The sequence below is a fragment of the Phalacrocorax carbo genome, chromosome 1 (assembly GCF_963921805.1).
Source record: "Phalacrocorax carbo chromosome 1, bPhaCar2.1, whole genome shotgun sequence".
NCBI classification, from domain to species: domain Eukaryota; kingdom Metazoa; phylum Chordata; class Aves; order Suliformes; family Phalacrocoracidae; genus Phalacrocorax; species Phalacrocorax carbo.
Genome location: NC_087513.1, coordinates 124212702 through 124231348, shown reverse-complemented (window position 1 = coordinate 124231348; position 18647 = coordinate 124212702). Strand labels below are relative to the sequence as shown.

Sequence of the window (18647 nt, the reverse complement as noted above, 5' to 3'; positions counted from 1 at the left end):
GCACTGCCCAATCTGGTGGTGTGCGGTGCTGGCAAGAGACAGGAGCAGCCCCGGGGGGCTCAGCCTGTGGTCCCCGTGTCGAGAAGGCTTGCCCTTGTGCTGGAGAAGCATTACAGCAATGCCAGTAGTGGGGCAGCCACCAAAGCAAAATAAGAAATGCTTTGGTGGCAGCTGCTAGCCGGGGGTGGTGTCGGGGATGGGGAGTGCTTCAGGCAGGGCACGAGACTTTCAGGGCTGGGACGTTTTCCTGGGTGGCCTCCAAGGCCTCGTGCTCTCCCGACAGCAGCCGCCTGCAAGGCTGGAAGGAGAGCACCATACAAAACGAAGCACTTTGGCTTAGAAACACATACAGAAATGAAGCATCCATCAAAATAGTCTGAGAGGTGGAACAGTTTGCAAGCATTAAAAAGAGCTGACAAAAACCAGCACAAACCACTTGCAAGCCCATTTGTGGACGCGAAACCTGTCTGAGTTTCTGGGGCTTGTTATGGCAGTAGGAATTGGCCCTGAGCACGGATAAACCAGGCCTGCTCTGGCTGCTGGTACGAATCTCTAATGATGTTGTCTGTTTGGGGATGGATGTATGCTTTGACTGTTTTATCCAGGTGTGAGCTATTGCTGCTTAAATGAAGGTTTGTATAAAGTTCCAAGGAAAACTTCAGAGCTCTTTGCTGAATCAAAGCATTGGGTATGTTTGTGGCAGGCCTTGAAACCTAATCTTTTTTTCTTTCCTTTTCCCTTAACCACACTAGAGAACAGAATGGCACAAAAAGCTGGATAACCTCATCATGTAATAATTATAGCTTCTGTTTTTCCATCCACGCTGTGAGTTTTATAGCTGTAAGCACTAAGGGTGCATCTCACCTGCCTGGCTCTGGTTGTGTGCAGGGTAGGTGGCTCTGCCTTGGGACCCTATCATCTGTGGGACCCAGTGCTGTGATGAAGGGGATGGTCAGAGGTCTGCTTTAGGAGGGCAGGGTCTCCGCTTCAGGGGTCCCAGCAACGGCAGCGAGCAAGCAAAGCTCCCCAGTGCAGCTGCAAGCCCAGGCACTGCCAGGCCTGGAAGCTGCTCCATGGGCTTCATTAATCCTGCTCCAAGGGCAGCAGCATGCCCGCAGGGCACCCCTCGGCCCCCTGCCTGCACAGGGGCTCCTGCCTTGGAGCTCGCCTGCGCCACGGAGGCAGACCCATCATTAGCTGCTGAGCAAGGGGATGGTGTGGTACATGAAGGCTGGTAAACTTTGAAAGTGGCTGAGCTACCTTGGCAGCCCTTCCCTGTGTATCCTTTCTCCAATCAGCTGCCTCTCTGTATATTTAGACTCTGACCTTGAAACCAGTTAAAAAAAAAAAAAAAACCAAAACCAGCAATCCATAAAGTCAGAGGTGCTTGAGGAAGGTGGTAAAAGCCAATGTTGCCCTCATTGCACTGTGCTTGTCACAGCTGGTGGTGTGTAAAATGGGGCTGAGGCTCAGAGGGGACACTCTGACCCTTCTGCATTCTGGGAATGGGGTCCCAGCCCTCCAAAGAGCAGCTACTGATGGTTCTCCCACAGCTCCTTACATTTGGGCAGGATCTCTCCTCTAGTCGCCTTTTAGAAGCAAACTTTTTTTTTTTATTGCGCTTGCTAATGCTTGTTTTTCTGTACCACTCCTGCTGTCTCATTTGGGGCATCGTAGGCTCTGCAGCTGCCAGTTCATTTCTTCTGTGTCTGCTGAGGAGCTGGGGTGGGGTTGTGCCCCCTCACCTTTTAGCACAGGCTGTAGTTGTCATACCATTGCCAGGACAAATCTTAATTCTTGGAGGGGCCATGCAAAGGCCAGGTTTTGCTGTAGAAGTCCACCGGTGGAGCGGGACTGCTGCTCTCTCGCTCCGTGTGTGCCAGCTGTTGCAGGCGTTTATATATAATGTTGCTCTGGATGGTGAATTTCGGCTCAGGGGGGCTCTAAAAGTCAAAAGGCTTGTGGCCGCTCTCCTCTGCCTGCCAGGATATCTGAAAAATTTTGTATGCCTCCTGGAGAAGATGTATTGATCATATATCTATCTGCCACTGTTTATCTTGATGATTTCCTAATCATCTTCCATTCTGCCACTGAACTATATGATCATAGTCTGAAGGGGAACGTTACAGTGGGGAGCTGGGAAAACTGGTGAGGGACTGTGCATTGCAGGAGGTGCTCTGAGTTTCCTTTTAGACCTTTCAGATGCGAATGGCTCCATGTCACCTATTGGGCCTCACCCACAGGTCACGCTGGGCACAGAATTAAGCTGGCTGGTGATTTCAAGGCAAATGAAGGAACTGTTTTGTTAATGAGGTACAACCATACAGGGCTCGTTTCCACAGCCTGTTGGGACGAGAGGTAGAGTAGGAGAAGATGCATGTAGGGATGATGAGTGTCAGGATCAGGCTGTATTTCTGCTGCCTTATTTTCAGGCCAGCACTATCCTGGTCTTCCATCTGCTCTTGTCCCTCCTGCTTTTAAAGAAAACAAACCTAAAAACCAAACCATACAAGAGGCCAGTACATTGATTGTTCCCTTGATTGCATTATGGAGCAGAAAGATAGGGATAAAATGAAAATAAGGAAACAAGGTTTGCCTTTGGGTGGAGGTGGGCATTAGTCATACTGCTACTCATGCTCTGTTAAATACAGGTCATGAAAAGGTTTGCAGAGAAGTCTTTCGTGTTTTCCTAATTTCCTAAATTCCAGCTGACACTGCTGCAACCCAAGGCACATCTGCAGCGTGTCTTTGTGGAAACGTCCCATCCCCTCTGCACAGTGCCAGGCTTGGTGGGGGTTTAGACCTCCCCACAAACTGCGGGATTTCCTTAGACCCATGTAAATCAGAGCTCTATTAAGAAATAGAAGGGGAGCGAGTCACTGGGAGGCTTTACTCCTTTTTTCCAAGGTCTGTGTGTACCATAAATTGGATTGCCCCCCCCAGAGATGGGGAAACCAAGCTCTTAAAATGCACAGTAAAGGGTTCGTAATTGTTTCAAATAGCCAACTAAAAATGCTTTTTATTACAAGGCTTGAGTTTTCTTTCAAACGTGGAGCTGCTTGTTCATTTTGGCAGTGAAGGCTGCTTTTACGTCTCCCTGGGGACAGTGGTAAAACTTTCAGCAGCTCAGGCACAGAAACCAGCCCTTTGTTGAACTGGAGGCGAGAAACCAAAAGTCGTTCTGTGGATTTCTGAGTCCCCCACAGCTCGCTTTTGGACTCTACTGATTAATCTGCACCCTCTGAAAAAGCTTTTGTTAGGGAGAAGAGGGAGGCAGGTGAAGATAGTGCTGTGTGTGGATGGGACCAGACTCAGCAGAGGCATCTGCCTGTAGGTAGGTAAGCTACCTGGTAATTTTTTTTTATGTTCAGCTGTTAGCTGGTGGGGTACAAGAGCAAGGAATCAGCACTTTTCATGCAGCTGCACTGAAAGATGGAGAGGGGCTGGATTTACTCCTATCACCACCATGGGCAGGAGAGCAGAAATCTCTGCTAACCCTGTCCCGAAGGTGTGACAGAAATGCCGACACCTGCTGCAGCTGGTTAAGGGGAGCAGGGGAGGCTTAGGGAAACAGAAGGATGTGATGGGTTTCCCTGGCAGTGCTGCACTCCAGTGTGCTCTGAGAGGGAGCCAGGTGGGGGCATGTCTTCCCTACAGCTCTGGGAGGTGTGGGGGAAGGAAGAGGATGAGCTAGGAAGTGTCAAAATTGCCAGGTAAGATTATGTTCTCTCTGGTATAGAAAGGATCTCCTGTCTCTGAGGGCACATTAATTTGCTTTTGTCTGTCTGGTCTCCTCTCTTCATTCTCTCTTTTTGTGGTTTCTTTTCTTCCCCTGCATCTCTTCCCCTGTACCTTTCTTCAGAGTATCTATTTTGTATCCTCCCTCTTCCTGGTATTTTTCTTAGGTAGCTCTGATTATTCAGCAGCTCTGCTGAACGCAGTTCCCTCTCCAGAGAGGGAGAAATGCTGCACCAGAGCAGCACTTGCTGCCGCTGCCGCAGACACCGGTCGAGCAGAGGACGGGGTCCTTTGCCTGCTAGTGCGGAGAGCAGGATGGTGGAAAGGGCACAGTGGGAAGGCAGTGGCGGGGGTGCACCCTGCGTAGTCGTTTCTGAGCCAGCCTAGGTAAAGAAGCCAAAGAGCTGCTTTCCTTTTTTCCTTCAAGAAGGCTTTCCCTGAATTAATTCACATCAGCCTGTATGAAAAGTAGCTGAAAGATCTTACAACGTAGCTCAGCTGGGATTTTTTAGGAGCAATGTAACTGTGAACAAGGATCCCCTCCAGGAACAACTGCAGGGCAACCCTGGTGTAATAGTGTTGAATTTCAAGATTTCACGGCAGTATAAAGATGTTCACGAGAGAAAACTTGGAAAACGAACAAAAGAATAGTGTCAGGACATTTCTTCTGCATCTGCCCCTTGGCAGTGGCCTGGAGGAGCTAGTAAGAAGTTTTGGGGGAATTCAGGAAGCGTTTGCAGAGCTGGCACTCAGGACTGGCCCTTTGTGTCCCACCTTTGGTCGCACCGTGGGAACGAGTTACTTGTCTACAGTCTTGAAGCAGGCATGTCAGCATCAGGTGATGATCAGCAGATGGTGCAGGCATCATCCCCGTTGTGGCCGCTGCTCGATGTCAGTGTACGGCGCACCATGGGCTTCCCCTACGTCCCTGCTGGTGCTGGGAGCCTGTGTACCCTGGCTGCCCTGCGGCATGGTGGCCTCTGCTTGAATGTCTCAGGCAAGAGGCTGGGTGCTCCCAGGGCCCACTGGTGTCCTCCCACACCACTTCAAGGTGGGGGAAAGCTTCTGCGCAGCCAGGGGCTCACTTGCTGTATAGCCTGGAGAGTGTGGAAAGGTCCGCTTGCCAGAGTAATGTGCTGCAAGGGATGCTCACGTTCCTGAAACTTTGGCATTAAGGACAGGACGTCAAGCAGCAGGTTTTTGTGGTTCAGGCAGTTTTTCTGGCAAAACTCAGGAGGTGTGAGGTGGCGGCGGTTATCGTTGGCTTTTGGTAAGAGTTATGGAGTTGGCCACCTCTCTCAGTGTGTTGTAGGAGCAGAGAGTGCGTTCCTGCAGGTGGTACACTGCATCCTCCCTTGGCAATCATCATCTTTGTGGTGAATAGTCCCAGATGTGTGTCCTCCAGTGGCAGTCTTAACTGGAAATTAGTTTTCTCTTTCCACCCCTCTGGAGTTAGCAAAAGTCCTGAGTCTTCCTTCTGCCAGCATAACAGCACCAATGAATCTCTTCAGGATCACTGTGTATTGAATTTGGATGCCTTCCGTGGTAGCTGCTGACAGCTTTCTCCTCTTGCTCGCAGATCACAGGCGTTATCCTCCTTGCAGTCGGAGTCTGGGGCAAGCTCACCCTCGGCACGTACATCTCTCTCATTGCTGAGAACTCCACCAATGCCCCCTACGTGCTCATCGGGACGGGTACCACAATCATTGTCTTCGGGCTTTTTGGCTGCTTTGCCACTTGTCGTGGCAGCCCATGGATGCTGAAACTGGTAAGCATGCCAAAGTGCCTTAAGCAAGAGGGGAAGATGTTTTGTTGATGTGTTGGGATTCCCCGCGCGCCCTGCCAAGCTTTGCCAGATGTTAATGTGGTTTTTTAGGCACATAAGCTAGATTTTATTGATCTTAATGTTCAACACGTGTGTCTTTTGGACAAAGAAGGGGAAAAAAATCTTTGCCAAAACCAGTTGTTGATTGAGTATGAATGAATTTTGCTACCGCACAGCGTACAGACCCATGTGTGGCTGGGAGCAGGATGAAATGCTGCCGATGAGTTACTTTGTGAGTAATTCTGCAACCGTTCTGTTCTTCTGTGAGCCAGATAGATAGGTATATTTACAATTTTCAAAATGTCCAAAACATCATAAATGTGAAATTGATTTGAAGTATATTTTAAAGGGGTCATTTTGATACTCTGATGTGAAATCTATGGAAAAAATAGTCAGTACCTTCTAAAAGCACACCAGCTTTTCTTTTTCTCCTAACATTCACTAGAATAAAACAAGTCAACCCCAGAAAATAAAGCTCTTTATGGTATGTTTGTCCCCACCTCGAAAGCAACATGGGGCTGAGGTACACTAAGCAGAGGTACAGAAGATGTCTCTCAGTCCAGTTTAACCTCTCCCCCTATAAGTTTCTCTGTTCTGAGTTTTCCAGCCCACCTTAAAATGCAAAGTAACTATAGGTTAAGCAAAGCTATGTGGTACACTGTGTTTCTAGGAATATTCAGGAGCAAAATCCTACATGTGTAGTGATCTGAAGGGTGGAAATAGCACTTGTGATGCACTGAGCTAGTGGAAAGGGGCTTGACAGTACAATGCATCTCCTGCTACATTATTTTGGGGCTGATTTTCTAAGGAGATGGGACGATTCTTCTCCAGTTTGAACTGCATTTAAAAAACGGGCATCTTAAAGGAAGTTAATTTCCTCAATTGATGGCACAGTAGGGGAGAGGTAGCAGCTGCAGATCAGTCAGCAGGTGTATGCTGGTGGCCAGCTGGCATGTACCTAACATTGTCATAGACGCACCGCTGCTCTCTTGCTGGTGATGTGCTGTAAGGGCACGTGTAGAGGCTTGTTGGAGTTACTGCAGTTCAGATGGGAAAGGTGTAAAGGTGAAAGAAGACCTAGATCCATAGGAATTCAGGCTCTGCTAGTTGCTCTATAAGTCATGTAGCTTTTTTAAAGGTATGCTACTTACAATGGCATGTGCTGTTCCAAGCACGTGGGTTTACTTTCATAAGAAATATTTCAAAACTTTCTTTCTCTCCTGAGCAGAGCACAGGAAGTGATTTCACAGCTGCGTTAATTGTAGAGAATGATTTTTCTACGCTTCTCCCTTCACTGTTGTCCTCCCTTCCCCAACAATCTTCCATTAAAAAGAAATCTCCCTCTTTCCACTAAATCCTGCTAGGACTTAATTTAGTTTAAAATGTTTCCTTTTTTAATTAACTGTTATTTAGCACGTGGAGGAAAAAGGTAATTTTACTTACAGAAGATTAAGCCCCAATTTCAAATTTTACCATCCCACTTTGCATTTTTTTCTTTATCTATCTTCTTTATTTCTGATTAGATGTATTTTTAATAGTTTGTGAGTGTCAACACTGAAAGCACTGTTTTCAAGGTTTGTTTGGCTCTGGATCTAAATGCTGCTTCTAAAGCCAAACACGGGCCTTGGCTCAGAAAAGTATTTGAGGCATCTGTCTAGTATTACCGTGAGAATATTTTCAGTGAAGTCAGCGGTTCAGTTCATTCATTGGAGAAACTTCAGGAAACGGGTAGCCAACCCCAGTCTAGCAGTGAGATAGATAAACACGAACCAAAACACCTAGAGAGCCTATTTACTTTAGCAGAGTGCCATGCATGCATAAAGGGTCTGTTTGTATTCCTTACAAACAAAACCTGAGTGAGTTGGATCCATCTCTGGCATCTAAGTGTGTTTTAATTTATAGAAGAACACTCAGAAATGTGGGAAGAGAAACCTCAGAAAAGCCAGGAATTAGGCAATATATATTATTTGAGTTATATACACACATATTCAGGCAATAACCTGTGTATCGCCTTCAAAAGATCTTTGATTTATTAACATTTTTAAAGGGTGTCTAGAGCAGAAAGTTAAATTCTATGAGATAACTGAGCAGTATCTGTACTGAGACAAAAGCTTGTCATGTTCTGACCTCTCTTGCCTCCTTCCTTTTCAGTACGCCATGTTCTTGTCCCTGGTGTTCCTGGCTGAGCTAGTGGCTGGCATTTCAGGGTTTGTGTTTCGCCACGAGGTAGGTGGAAATGTGCTGAGTTTGCATATGGCAGTGCCTCCCTGGGCAGGAGCTGCTGAGTTCTCTGGAGCGTGGAGAATGTGTAGGTCGCTGAGCTCGGCGGCTCCATACGCATCTCCAGGGATGTGGCTGATGTGCAACAATAACATGTACAGCTCTTAAAATCTGGTGCGATTCCAAATGAAGGGATTTAGCCAAAGCTCTTGGCCTCAGCTGCCTGATAATTTACTTCGGAGCTATCAGTTTTAGTATGTCCATCATATAAGATCTTCTTTACTCTTTTACATATGCTGAGGGCTGCAAAACAGAATAAATACTTTTTGTAAACACAGCTTCTTCAGCCAGGCAAGTGCTTGTTTATATAAGGCAGAGAACACTTCTGCATCAGGCCAGACTCAATGTTTTGTAAATCTTTTTCTTTTTTGGGGGGGAGGGAGTGGGATGGGATTTTGTTTCTATCCTGAGAATAAGGACAGATTAGAAACAGAGTGAGGTAGGAAACTGGGACAGGAAGAAGCTTTAAAAAAGCACGATGGTCTAGATTTGTAGTAGCACTTCTACTTTATCCACCGTAATCAGGTCTATCTCTGGCTTTAAGTCCATGGGCCTACATGCTATTAGTGCTGAACCAGGACAACCCTAGAGACGCTCCTTGTCTCTTCTCTTTGTATTAACTGGTTTTCTATTCTCCTCCTTTGACCTGAGATTTCCCTTGCTATAGGCTTGTCTGGTGTCTACCCTTGCAAGTAGTGGATAGATTTTAATTTGATCCTGAAATACCTGTCCATCTGCTGAGGATTTCCATTTCATCTGGCCTAACCTGCAGCGGGCTCAGTGTCAGGTTATCGCTCCATTTTGGAAGAGGCAGTCTCCTGTGAAGGTCACAGCTATGTGGGCTGCCCAAATCATGTGCTGCCCGGCCCCTTTACCACCCAAAGTGCTTTTCCCAGTGATATGCCTGACCTTCTCCAGCTGAGAGATTTCTTGTTCCTTACCCAAACACCTTTGGTGCTGGAGATGAGAGCTGCCACCTGGTCAGGGGATTTATGTCTTCTTTTGTTGCCACTGGCTTCTGTCACCAAGGAGTTTGCACAAGCTTCGGCTCCCACCAGGCATCCATGAGCAGAGAGAAGCACACAGCCTCCTTCAGACTTAGTGCTGGAACAAAGTGTTCAGGGAAAAAGCATCAAAGGATATTTTTCTTATAGGTTAAGTCATTTTCTGGTTTTTAATATGTAGCAGTTTGCTGGAGTAGTTTTCTTTCTATGTCCAGTAGCCTCCACATGAAAAAACGGCATGAGTGACCCTGACAGTTAAGAGGGAGCACTGCCAGCGCTGAAAATACACTTAAAAATGAGTGGGAAGGGCTAGTTTGGGTGCCTTGTTGGATTTGGAAATGCATTTGCTTCCTGTGAAGACTGCTTCAGATGTTACGCTTTTCGTTGCTCACAGGGGCTATTTTTTTCCTCGCCCTCATAGATCAAGGATACTTTCCTTAGGACATATACTGAAGCAATCCAGAATTACAACAAGAACGATGAGCGGAGCCATGCAGTGGATAACGTACAGGAAAGTGTAAGTCTAAAATTGGTTACTAAAAATTAGTAAATAAAGAGAGGCAAAGCATACACTTAGATTTGATCTCAGAACATGAAGTGTGGGTGGCTCAGACTGCAATCTGTGTATTGCAAGCAAAATTAAAGGCTGGCAAAGCTGATCTAAAGAAAAAGTATTTCAACTGATGTGCTTGTCCCAGATGCTTAATTTTTAATGAACAAGCTATCTAATAAAGACAGGGCCTGTCCCACTTGCTTGTTGTTGGTCCTGTATCTTGAATTAGGTTTAGGAGTCAGTTTTATCTGTCAGTAGGATTATCAAATGTTGTAAATTTGAGCTGGATGAGACTATAATCTAGCATCCTGTATTACTGACAAACTGCAGCACTTCTCTTCACAAGAACAATGAGAGGCTGGCAAAGGAGAGCTAGCAAGTTAAGGGAAGAAACGGAGTCTTTATTCCAGAGGAAAAGGGGGTGGACAAATGTGCTGCTGAGGTCAGCAGTGAAAGCTGTTCTCTGGCCTTGGTGGAAGGATGGATTAGATGCTCAGTGGAAGAGCCTTTCTGGCCCACGGGGTGCAGTAGCAGGGCAATGGGAGGGTTTCTTGCCTTCCGGCAGGGCACAAGGCATGAGCAGATGCCACAGCACAGCCAAACTAGTTGGAGATGCCAACTATGAAGGTCCAAGTCCACCAACTGACTGCAACACAGAGCGATAAAATTCACATTTAGATTCCTACTGGAAACTACACCATAGCAAGAAGCTATCCCTTCAGCTCACAATACATTCTGTGAGCCAATTGTCATTTCATATGATTGTAACTTGCTGGACGGCTGAAATGTTAATGTAATTGTATCGGTGACATCTAGGTCTTCTTTAGAAATTACAGCTATTATGTTGGACCCCTCAGCATGTTTGAAACTGTGCCTCTAAGCTGGCTGCTCTGGGTTAGCAGGTTACTGCGCTGCTCTGAACTGAGTATGTTCTGCCGTCAAATTGTCTGTTTGCCTAACATTAGCCTGTATTTTGATTCCTTGGAGTTGGCTAAACTAAATAGTTTTAAGTAATTGTTCAGTGTTTCTGTCATAGCAAAATGTTCATTTCGTTTGTAGCTCTGTTTTTACAGGAACTGCATTTATAAGCCCTTCCCATGCAGAAAATTCAACACATAATCCATATCTTTGAATGACTGTCTTCTAGCTTAGCATCTAGAGCAGAACATCCTTCCCAACTTACGTTTTTTCAGCTGATTCATAGGCACACTTTATGAACATATGGTCTCCTTCTGTTCATGGCTCAGTGAATTTTCCTAGAAATTATTTTGGTGAGTCAGAGAGGCTTGCTTCACCTTAGCAATTTGTTCTAGTTTGACCCTGCATGAGTTACATGTAATTCTTTGTAATACTTTGGGGTTTTTAAAGCCATTTTTTTGGACCGCATTTTGAGGCTCTATCTTGAATTTCCAGGATCATCTTTAATCGATTAGATAAATAAGCAAAGGAAACAAATGAAAAAACCCCAACAGACCTTCAACTAAAAGGAATGGCTTTATGGCTGAACCTTTGTCAAATGTTAAAATAATAGCTCTGCTTATAAAATAACTTTTTTTTAGTAGGTCATCTGCTCCCCTCTTCTGTAAGTGACATTCCTGATACTTCTGTGACAAATGGGTCAGGGGATGGTGTCTACTTTTCAAAACTGGAGTCAACCTGTCTTTATTTTGATTAGAGCTTATTAAGTGGGCAGTGATGATTCTGTACTAGTTTTAATTCTCATTTGTTTGTTTGTTTGTTTGAAATCTGCCTCTTATTTCTCATAGCTGAGCTGCTGCGGCATTCAGAGCTACACCAACTGGAGCACCAGCCCTTACTTCTTCAAACATGGCATCCCTACAAGCTGTTGCATGAACTCCAGTGACTGTAATACTCAGGATCTGCGCAACATGACTGTGGCTGCCACTAAAGTAAACCAGAAGGTACCAGTAACGTTGTGCCAGAGGCAGTTGTTATGAAACCATCCAGTACACCAGTGGAGTATATGGCTGCTTACAGTTGCATTTCGTTTCAGTTGGTTGATAACATATTAATTGGGCTGGAGTAATGGTAAGAATGGGCTTTGGCCCCCACTTGCTTTCAAATTCTTTGCGCTGGCCTTTCTTAAATGACCAGGCACAGCGGCATTTCTGACGAGGAGGGGATTCGTCCCCCTTCCTCACCGCAGTGGTTGAGGTACAGCACTGCACGCAGAGGCAGCGCTGGCTGGGCACAGGACCACGAGTGGCACGTGCACTCGACTCCCCGACTCCCCTTCAAGGTTAGGTCGGTCAGCACTTCTCTGCCTCTCTGCTTGCTCCTGCTGAATGTGGTGGGTTTTTGTTGAGGACAAAGGTGTAGCTAGGTGGAGGGAAGGACAGGTTTTACTCTTGCTTATGTTCAAACAGTAATTTCAGTGCCGGAGCCTAGCTGTCATCCCAAACAGAGAAAACATGGGTGATGAACAACAAGTGTTGTGGTGGCTGGTACATTTACAACAACTCTTAAGAAGATCTTTGAACATGTGCTGCTGCAAGCATAGCGCAGACAAGGCGGCCCCTCCCCTGGGGTCACCTGAAGGAGCAGGTTGGGAAAACAGGAAGAAAAGGAATAATTGGAGAATAAAAATATAGAAAACACAAAGAAAGGGAGGAACAAAGAGAAAATAATGCAGCATATATAGCAGACACTGCACCGTAGAAATACAGCTGAAGTTATTGCTTTAAGTGCTAGTGCATCATCAGTTCTTTCTTGCTTGAGATTTGCAAGAGAGGCAACAGTTTGTTGGTAAAAGGAATATTGTGGCCAAATTCAAAGTTGCAGCATAGCTTAGTCAGACTTAAGGATTATTTTCTTTTCTGTTTTTGTTTTCAGAGTTGAATTTTAAAAAATAAATAAAAGTCCTGAGTAGATAACAGGGGAAATATGGAAATGCTTTTCTGTCTTCTGTTTCTGTCTTAGTCACCTGTGAATCAGAAGGCTGGAGTGGTGGCTAAGCACAGCCTGAAACTTCTTTCTTTGAAAACCAGTCAAGTGGACAGCATTTCCTAGCATGTATTAAAAAAAAAAAGATACTAGAGGATTGTTTTCCACTAAGCCTTTCTTTTCTGTAATAGTTTAATGAGAGCCACTTGCTGCAGACATACGTGAAACATTAGTGACATCCGTCTGTTATGAAACTCACAGTCGCCACCAGCAAAGTAATCTTGCTGGGTTGCATGAGTACGCTGGATGAGCCACTCCATTCAGTTGCACTTTGTGAACTTGCAGTAACTTTCCATTTTTGTAGAAGTGAAAAGAAGGTGAGAGGCAGGGTGGGGTGGATCTCCAGGATGTGCAGTACGGCCAGCATGCCCTGCAAGCAGAGTGCTTCCTGGGCAGCCCATCCTGAGCCCCTGCTTCTGCCCACCTTCCCGGCAGAAAAGCTTTCTGGTATGACTGGTACTCTGCCAGCAGATCCCACCTTTCCAGTGCAGGAGGGCTATGCACTCTGAACCTTTCCTGGCTGCATAACTGAGCAGGTACCATTTCGATTGCCACCACTGGTCTGATGTTTTCCCAAAGTGCTGAGCTTGCTCCGCATGCTCTGCCTGCACAGAGAAATCCCTGTCCCCTTGTGAGTTCCTGTTGGCAAAGGATGCCTCCAAAATTGTAAGAAGCAGCTGAGGGATGAATGAGCTTGTGCTAGTCCCCAGGGCTAGTAACTCACTTCCAGCCATGCTTGTTCCTAAGCATCTCTCCTGCAAATGCACAACTTGTCTGACAGAAGAGGAATGCTGATTCCTCAGGAAGCAGTTGCCTTAATTACTTGATTTAATTACTTAGGGGAAGTTTGAATGTCCTGCGACATCTGAATACTTGTGTCCCAATTTCTGAGATAGCCGTTTGTGATCAAAGGTTGTAAAGATTTCTGTTTAGCAGTTGTGAGATCTCAGAGTTGTCCTAAACATTTAAGCAAGGTGGGATGTTTGTGAAAGGTGCATGAGAATAAAAAGCAAGCAGGAGGAAATGTTGTGTGGCCCTATGCTTTCACTTCAGATAGGAAGCAAACATCATTGCCTCTGACCCAAGCCCCTTGCTCTTCTTGGAAATAGGCACTTTGCTCTGTGTGTGTTGGAGAAAAAGGAAAATAGATATCGTCTGTGTTGTGGAAGACCCTTGTTACCATCCCTGTAGATAAGTATATTTGGAATACATCTTTTTGGTGGATATTGCAAAACTATCAGTAAGACAAGTTTGCGATGAGCTAATCGAATTACTAGCAGCTTATGGGGACTAATGATGAATTATCCAAAGAGGATTAAAGTAATGATTTAATTGCAGGACTAAAAGACAACATTCTGGATTTTCTTTGCCAACTCTGCCACTAACTTGCTTAGTGACCATGGGTAAATCATTTAGTCCCTCTGTCTGTTTCTTCATCTCAGATGGGACAAATACCTAACTTTAAGAGCTGTCATTAGGAATAGCTAATTAATGTTCAGATAGTGCTTTTTATCTTCAGAGCTCATTACCAACAAATCTCAAGAACTACTTCTCCCTAGAATCCGAATAAAGAAACAGATACATGGACTGAAGAATGATCGGATACTTGCTAAATTGTCACGTCTGTACTCTGAATCAGCACCCGGATGTGCGCATGCCGTGCTTCACGTACTTCTGTACTGTATATGCAACTCTTGGGTGCTCCTTGCGTTCTCACTCCATGCACAGTAAGGACCGAGCAACTAAGCCGTATTTATGCAGTGCACTTCAGGAAACAGATGATTGTGATTTGGGAAAACACAGTCTTCAAATGCGGAGAATGATCAAAACTATCTCCCTTTCATGTTTTTTTAACGAGGTCTTCTGTCTCCCTCAAATTACCATTGCTGTTAGATGTTGCGCCTCTTGAAGGCTGTTGAACAGAACAGATTTCAGAAGAGCTGGGAGAACATTAAGCCATGTCAGACAGAATGAAAGCACTGCTTGAGAAATCTAATCTCATTTCATAACATGTAAGACACACACAACTATAGTTGCTTGATGTGTTAAATAAGCAAGCTTGAATCTGACGTGCTGCACATGGTTGTAAGACATAATTAAGGATTAATATGTACACTTAAACATTTCAGAACTGAATTCCAGCTGTGCTGGTCCTCAGCCACTATTAGGTTTACCACTTCATTACTCTCAGGATTAAATACAATGACTTCTGGCATTATAAAAGAGATTAAAGAAATGATACAATTTAGTTCATGAATGGCCTGTCTCTAACAAAGGACATCATCCTTTCCTTCAAGCCGTTAATTTTTTTATAAGCACCTAATGCACTGAAGTCATGTAAAGAGTTCCTAAAGTGTTTGCAGAAGTGAGGGGGATGTGGCTGGAGGGGGAATGCAGATACAATTCTCTCTTATGGGACAGGAGTCCAAACTGGGTAAGGGAACTCACTGTTATTTCTGTTTTTTTCCAACTTCTGATAAAGTAGCTAAAGTTATAACACAAAATGCCTTGGGACTGGCTTTACACTGAGAGTGGTGTTGGTCATTTGAGGAAGCACGGCAAAAGGGGCCAAGAGGTGGCATTGGATTGTGTGGGCATATAGGGTAGTAATGAAAGAAAAAATAGAAGTTATCCTTTTTTTCTTCAAGTTTTGCGTCACTTGTTTAGATTCATTTAGAGACCACCAAGTAGGAAAGCTAATTTCAAATGCTTTTTTGAGGGGTAGAGTAGGTGAGGGGAGAAACTCGACAAAAACTATCATACTGAGGGGGACATCTCAAAGAAGCCTATCCAAGAGACGGGCAGAAATGTGTGTGAATCTTCTGGCCCCAGTGTGGGCTGTGAATTGAGGCACGAGGAAGCAAGTCAGCTGATGGAATCAGGGTCTGAGCTAGAGAGAGAAAATTGGGTTTGGGGAGCAGGACAGGAATTTTATGTCCAAGAGCAAACGAACCAAGAAACTTCATACAAAACCCTTGATAAATTTGTTATATGGTTTAAAGTTATATGCTACTCAGTTCCTTGCCTGGTGTCCTTTGACAGACAAAGACGAGCAGAATGCCTCACTGGATGCCGGAAGCATGATTGTATTAAATATCTGGAGTATTAGGAGATCAGCATCATTTATTCATTTTGGACACCTGTATTGTATTATAACATTACCTTATATTGTTACTGGTTTGGTTTCAGGTCAAAGCCGTATTAATGTTTTTTGAAGTAATGCAAACTGACATTCTTATGAAGACCTATAAAAATGCGTGCAACATCACATTTAGCTTTTTTAAGTACTGAAATACATTTGTTTCTAAAAAGCACTGGTTTTGCCACTGCTTTTCACCATTCACTCAGAATTGCTGTTAAATAAAAAAGTGACATTGGAAATTGCAGGAAAAATATTGTCTCATCCAAGTCCTATTTAAATGAGAAAATTGTGTGTATGCATTCATGGCAGGGGGGGTCAATACAAGGAATGATTTTGTTTGTTTTCCAGGGCTGTTATGACTTGGTGACCAGTTTTATGGAGACAAATATGGGAATCATAGCTGGAGTGGCTTTTGGGATTGCGTTCTCACAGGTAAATGCATAAACGCTTCCCTTCCCCCCCCTTTTTTCCCCTCTCTCTTTTTCTTTACTCAGACTTCAAGGAAGGAAGGGCTATGGAAAGGGACTGAACTCAGCATGCTCGTTAGTCCTGAGGTCATCTGTTCATTGATTTTCTTTTTTTCAACTTAAATGAAGTTTCTCTTTGGGAATATCAGTTACGGTTGAGCTAATGACTAGCTCAAGGAAAACAACTTGTCCCTCCACTGGGTCAAATAGAGGTTAACCCAATAAAACATTGGCTTAAATGGAGCATAAACAGCTAAGAAGATAAATAGCTTATCCATTCTTTGGATAGGGTCCTATCTTCTAAGCACTCTTATTTTTCCTTAAAGAATTCTAGAATTCAAATAAGAGTATACCTTCAGGCCTCCCCATCCTGGACCTGGAGCCTGGAGGAGACACCTGGTTTCAGTGACCAATGCGGGTTTTTTTTTTTCCTTTACCCACTGAACACTGAGCAGAGGTCTGCCAAAATCAGATTATTAAACCAACTCCTTGCCTACACCAAAAGGAGTTTGGCATGGGAAGGACAAGAGGAGAGCTAAGAAGGTGTTTGCTGCTCCCTGACATTCAAACTGCTTTTACCTAGACAGGAGTTGGGGAAATGGAACATCTGGTCAGAATCCTCTGATCAAGAAGGGGCAGAAAAACACCTGCATCTTTCAACAAGATGCTCCTTTGGACTAGTCACTTCATGTGTAATGGCAAGGACTCTCCTGGAACCATGCAAAATGAGAGGGAGGGAAACATGGACAACGCAAAAGTGCTTGCAGAATGGTTCAGCAAAAATGCACAGCGACGTGTATGACGCCAGAACCACTTCTAGCTGAGAGGCAATCTGCCTTCTCCCTGCAGAGGCTACATAGTACAACTGCAAATGTTGTCTTGTAAAACAATCATGGAACTTTCATTTACTTCATTCACACAATATTAAAAATCTGGGTCCTGAGGCAACACTGAAAATACGAATATATCTGTCGATCGACTTGTGTTTATAGAGTGGTTGGAAGAAATGAGGTGCTAGGAAAAATTATTTGACGACTTCTTAAAACTCATTAATGCAGTTCGCAAGCTGTAGGTTTACGCTGGGCTGCACTGGAAACAAGTGATTTGCCAGTGCTGTTGCCAGTGATGGGCAAGTGAATTAATGGGAAGGCTGTGGCGGCCCTCTTGCCCCTGTTGGCCCATGTGGTCAGCCCGTGCTCTGCTGCACGGTGTTTTAGTCACATCTCTCTGAGGTTTAATTTGCTCAGCAATTACAGTGGCCTCCAGGCTCTTCAGAGTAACTGCCCCCAAGCCATGTAGAAAACGGCCACCACGTCTTCTCAGTCAATGTACGCACAACTCGAGGGAGCCCTAAAACTGTTTGGGCTCAGACCAGCTGACTGCCCTGCCTTGGACATATCTGGAAACCTGATGCCTTCTAGCCTAGGTGTTAGATGAGAGAAGCCCATGATTTGGCCTGTCAGCCTGTTTTGTGTGGGCATAAGCATTGGTTCATCATACCGCCAGCCACCCAGAGCATGTGCAAGGGTATCAGGTATTTGGGATCCAGAAGTGCTGAAATCACCAGTCTGGAGCTGTTGGTGCATGAAGCAGGGGGAGTTTTGGTTTGGTTTTAATAGTCTCTTCTAGTTCTTGTTGAATGGTCATGGTTGTCTCGATACTCTTCTCCAACCCTGATTATGACTTGATTACTGCTATAGGACTCTGAACTCATATTTCAGCGTGGTTTCTAGATAGCCAGAAGGCTATAAAGCATCTTTTAAAATGTATCATGTAAAACTACACAAAGAAAAATGGGATGAGTCAAATTTTACAATTCATAGGCTGCTGGGGTAAATGCCTCAGTCGGGACCAATGCTACCTGAACGCCTTTAATTGGTATATTGTATGTATGATAGGCAAAGCATCATCTTATCTTGCCTGAAAGTTGTTTGCAGCTGGGAGGGAGACTGTAGGAAGAGTGCAGCTGGAATTGTTAGTATTTTGGCATGTGCTGGGATGTTCACTCCAGGTCATCTGTTATTTGTGAGCTCAAGAAGGGAAGGCGGGTGGGCGGCGCGGGCAGAGTGTGGTCCCTACGACCAGAGCCCTTTGACGCAAGGCGAGATTAGCACAGCAGGCTGCAGGCAGCACGAGGAGGGGAAAGCACTTTGCCACTGCAGCTCCAAGTGAGAACCAAAGTATGTTTTGATGTGGTGTTGGCAGCTCACGTTGCCTGATGGCAGTGTGCACCCTGCTGCCAGCTGGGGATGTCGCTAACCTGCGTAAGTGCAAGGCACTGGCACTCGGAGTAGATACTCAGCTGCTTGGGGTGTTTGCAAATGTGTAAAAAGGACAAGAGAGGGGGTGCAGGGGAGAAAAATGCATCTCTCCTGGGGTGTGAAGAATAGAAGGTGGCCAGTTATCATTTACCGCCTAATCTGTTTTGCTGGACCCAATTTGGGACGGTGTTTACAAATTGCTTTCAGGTTAACCGTGGCTGGCAGTAATGCCAGGCAGTGCTCCAGCTGTAAGCGAGGTTTCGCCGTTCCTACTGAGAATGGGTTTAATCTAAATAAAAGACAAATTAGATCATGGTGCTCTTTTACAGTAAAGCGTGCTCAAGGGCCTTTCCTTCCCATGATTTGTTAGGTATTGACTAGCATGGGGAATGTGCTGATTCCCAGAAATAGGG

The 18647-nt window shown here is 45.0% G+C and overlaps 1 protein-coding gene across 2 annotated transcripts in view; it reads left to right on the top strand.

The window, feature by feature from the left end:
* Positions 1-18647, top strand: part of TSPAN7 (tetraspanin 7) — a 127646-nt gene that overhangs the window by 73683 nt on the left and 35316 nt on the right. For both annotated transcript variants that reach the window (XR_010376310.1, XM_064473307.1), the window contains exons 2-6: positions 5318-5506; positions 7715-7789; positions 9269-9364; positions 11167-11322; positions 15855-15938. Coding sequence is in view for 1 of the 2 variants with exons in the window: in XM_064473307.1 (XP_064329377.1) it covers positions 5318-5506; positions 7715-7789; positions 9269-9364; positions 11167-11322; positions 15855-15938 (600 nt within the window). In the remaining variant the exon portion in view is untranslated. The remainder of the gene's footprint in view (positions 1-5317; positions 5507-7714; positions 7790-9268; positions 9365-11166; positions 11323-15854; positions 15939-18647) is intronic.